Source organism: Egretta garzetta, unplaced genomic scaffold, assembly GCF_000687185.1.
Source record: "Egretta garzetta isolate BGI_Z169 unplaced genomic scaffold, ASM68718v1 scaffold271, whole genome shotgun sequence".
Taxonomy (NCBI): Eukaryota; Metazoa; Chordata; class Aves; order Pelecaniformes; family Ardeidae; genus Egretta; species Egretta garzetta.
Window position 1 is genome coordinate 6,006,882 of NW_009258669.1, and position 3,019 is coordinate 6,009,900.

General features: G+C 48.2%; 1 protein-coding gene across 1 annotated transcript in view; it reads left to right on the forward strand.

Moving 5' to 3' along the window:
* Positions 1–296: 296 nt before the first annotated feature.
* The window catches only part of SRP19 (signal recognition particle 19), a 7,019-nt gene continuing 4,296 nt past the window's right edge, over positions 297–3,019 (forward strand). The window contains exons 1-2 of the mRNA XM_035888458.1: positions 297–519; positions 2,113–2,167. Coding sequence (XP_035744351.1) covers positions 297–519; positions 2,113–2,167 — 278 coding nt within the window. The remainder of the gene's footprint in view (positions 520–2,112; positions 2,168–3,019) is intronic.

Genomic DNA, 3,019 nt, shown 5'->3' on the forward strand with positions numbered 1-3,019 from the left:
GTCTTGCACTGGGTCTCAGCATCCTTCTCTTCAGTATTTCATCCTGGGGAGCTGGATGCTTTGGTGGAGCAACAAATATCCCGTAAGAACACAGATAAATATCAAACAAATACCTTCAGTTCTTTGTCCTGGTATATAGCTGCTGCATGACATTTAACTGGTGAGTTTAACAGTGCACAAAATGTGCCCTCTGAAATGCACAGAGTGAACAAATAGTTGAAGCTGCCAGGGACCTCTGGAGGTCATCTAGTCCAACCCCTCCTCTTCAAGTGGTGGGTGCCCAGGAACATGTCCAGATGGCTTTTGCCTATATTCAAAGATGGAAACTCCACCACCTTGCTGGGCAACCTGTGCTAGCACTTGGTCACCCCCACAGTGAAAAAGTGTTGCCTGACATTCAGAGGGAACCTCCTGTGCCTCATTCAGTGCCCATTGCCTCTGGTCCTGGAACTGGGCACCACCGAAAAGAGCCTGGCTCCATCCTCTCTGCACCCTCCCCGCAGGTATTTATACACATTGGTGAGATGCCCCTGAGCCTTCTCCTCTCTAGGCTGAACAGTCCCAGCTGTCTCAGCCGTTCCTCCTGGGAGAGAGGGTCCAGGCCCTTCGCCATCTTTGTGGCCCTTTGCAGGACTCTCTCCAGTCTGTCCATGTCTCTTTTGTACTGGAGAGCCCAGCACTGGACCCAGCGCTCCAGGTGCGGCCTCACCAGCGCCGAGTAGAGGGGAAGGATCACCTCCCTCGACCTGCAGGCAACACTCCCCCTGACGCAGCCCAGGATGCCATTCTCTGCTGGCTCATGTCCAGCTGGTCGCCATCAGGGCCCCCTGGGCCTTTCCTGCCAAGCTGCTTCCCAGCTGGGCAGCCCCCAGCCTGTCCTGGTGCCGGGGGCTGTTCCTCCCCAGGTGCAGGGCTTTGCACTTCCCCTCGCTGAACTGCATGAGGCTCCTGTCGGCCCATTCCTCCAGCCCGTCCAGGCCCCTCTGGATGGCAGCACAGCCCCCTGGTGTATCAGCCCCTCCTGCCAGTTTAGTGTCATCTGCAAACTTGCTGAGGGTGCACTCTGCTCCATCATCAAGATCATTAATGAAGATCTTAAACAGTACAATATTACAGAACAATGTAATATTACATGATACTATAAATGTGACTGAACGTAACCCTTCAAACCTCAGCTTCATCAACTACCAGCCATTCTTCACCACAGTAAAGGCACTGAGCCAAAATTCTTCAGATTCAATTCTACTGTGTCAGTGGTTTATCAAAAGATCAACTTGATCAATTTGAAATACTTTTCAAAGTATTTAAACAGTGAGTTCAGTTACCACATGCTTTCTTTGAAGAAAATAATGGAAGTGCGCTGTTAGACAACACAAAGCAAAACATGGTACCCTAAGGGACAGGGTCATTTTCACAGTTACTACATTACTACTGTAGAGGATGACCACAGTGCCAGAACTGCACCCTTACAATAAACTGCATTACTGCTATGAAGAGCACTACTTTTTTTCAGAAATAAACGTTTTTTCAATACGATGTTAACAACTCGGTCTTCATATTGTTTCTGATACCTCTGCACTGTAGTGTCAATGAAGAGCGCACACCAGATAAAAATCTTTCTTTGACAGCTGGAGATCAGATTTTAAAACAGAAGGGGAACAAACAAAAATCAGCAAATAACAAAAAGATATGATAGGATCCTTACTAAGTAGCTAGCCCAGTATTAAGTTATAAAGTGAACTCTTTAAGATTATACATGGCATTCCAAGGTCCTAAAATCAATAAACGGTCGGGCATGGAATCAGTTGGTGCCCTAAGGACAAAAGAAAAATGACACAAAGATTGGTTTAAAGGAGAGAAATATAATAGCAGCAGAAAGAACTATTACGATCAACCATCTGAACCTCTTATATTACACAGATTATAGGGCTTGACTGAATTAGTGCCACATTTACATTCATAACTAGACTCCTGGACTATAGCAACTGGCACATCAGATGCTGGGACTGGGTTTGGCTAGCCGCTTTGCTTTGAAGGAGAGTGGCCTTACCCGTGGCATAAGGAGAGGTGAGCAGTGCTTCATCCCCAGCCGCTGGTGCTGGAGCGCTTGAGGCCGTGCTGTCCGGTCCCTCCTTTACCGTCCCGTGCCATTTAAAGCTCGGAAGAGGTAAAGTGAGTGGTGGTGCTGGTCAGCGTGGTACGCTGATGGTTGTGAACGCCAGCAAGGAGGCTGGAGATTCCCTGTTCAGAGCTCTGCCACTCAGGCAGGAGTACTGGCTGGCTGGCAAAGAGGGCTGTGTCTAACGGGGGGAAACACCCGTGAAGGGGCGTTTAGGAGAAGAGTAATACGAGCTGAAATGGCTGAGGCTAGTTTTAGAGGCAGCAAGAGACGTTTCCTCGGAGGCTATAAGGATCCGTGATCCTCGCCAGTCTCCAACTAGCTGCGCGTTAGTCTGCTCCGTGCTATTTTCTTAGAATCATAGAATGTTTAGGGTTGGAAGGGACCACTAGTGGTCATCTAGTCCAACCCCCCTGCAGTGAGCAGGGACACTGCTAACTAGATCAGGTTGCTCAGAGCCCCATCCAACCTGGCCTTGAATGTTCCCAGGGATGGGGCCTCCACTACCTCTCTGGGCAACCTGTTCCAGTGTTTTACCACCCTCACTGTAAAAAATTTCTTCCTTACCTCTAGCCTGAACCTACCCTGTTCTAGTTTAAAACCATTTCCCCTTGTCCTAACACAGCTGGCCCTACTACCTTCTTGCTTTGTGCTTCGCTATTTCCTTATCCTATCATAGCTCCTCATTCAGATCTAGGCATTCGTCAGCCTCTTCTTGTAGGCCCCAGCTTTTTTGGGGTTTATTGTCTATTTGTAGGGGGTTTTATTGTCTATTAAGAAGTGTAATTGAGGTTCTGCCACCCGTCTCCCATGTACGTGCTTGACACGTTTAAATCTACTGAAAAAATCTTAAGCAAGTCTCTAAGCACGGTTTTTCAGAGGCTATGTAACTTAACCCAA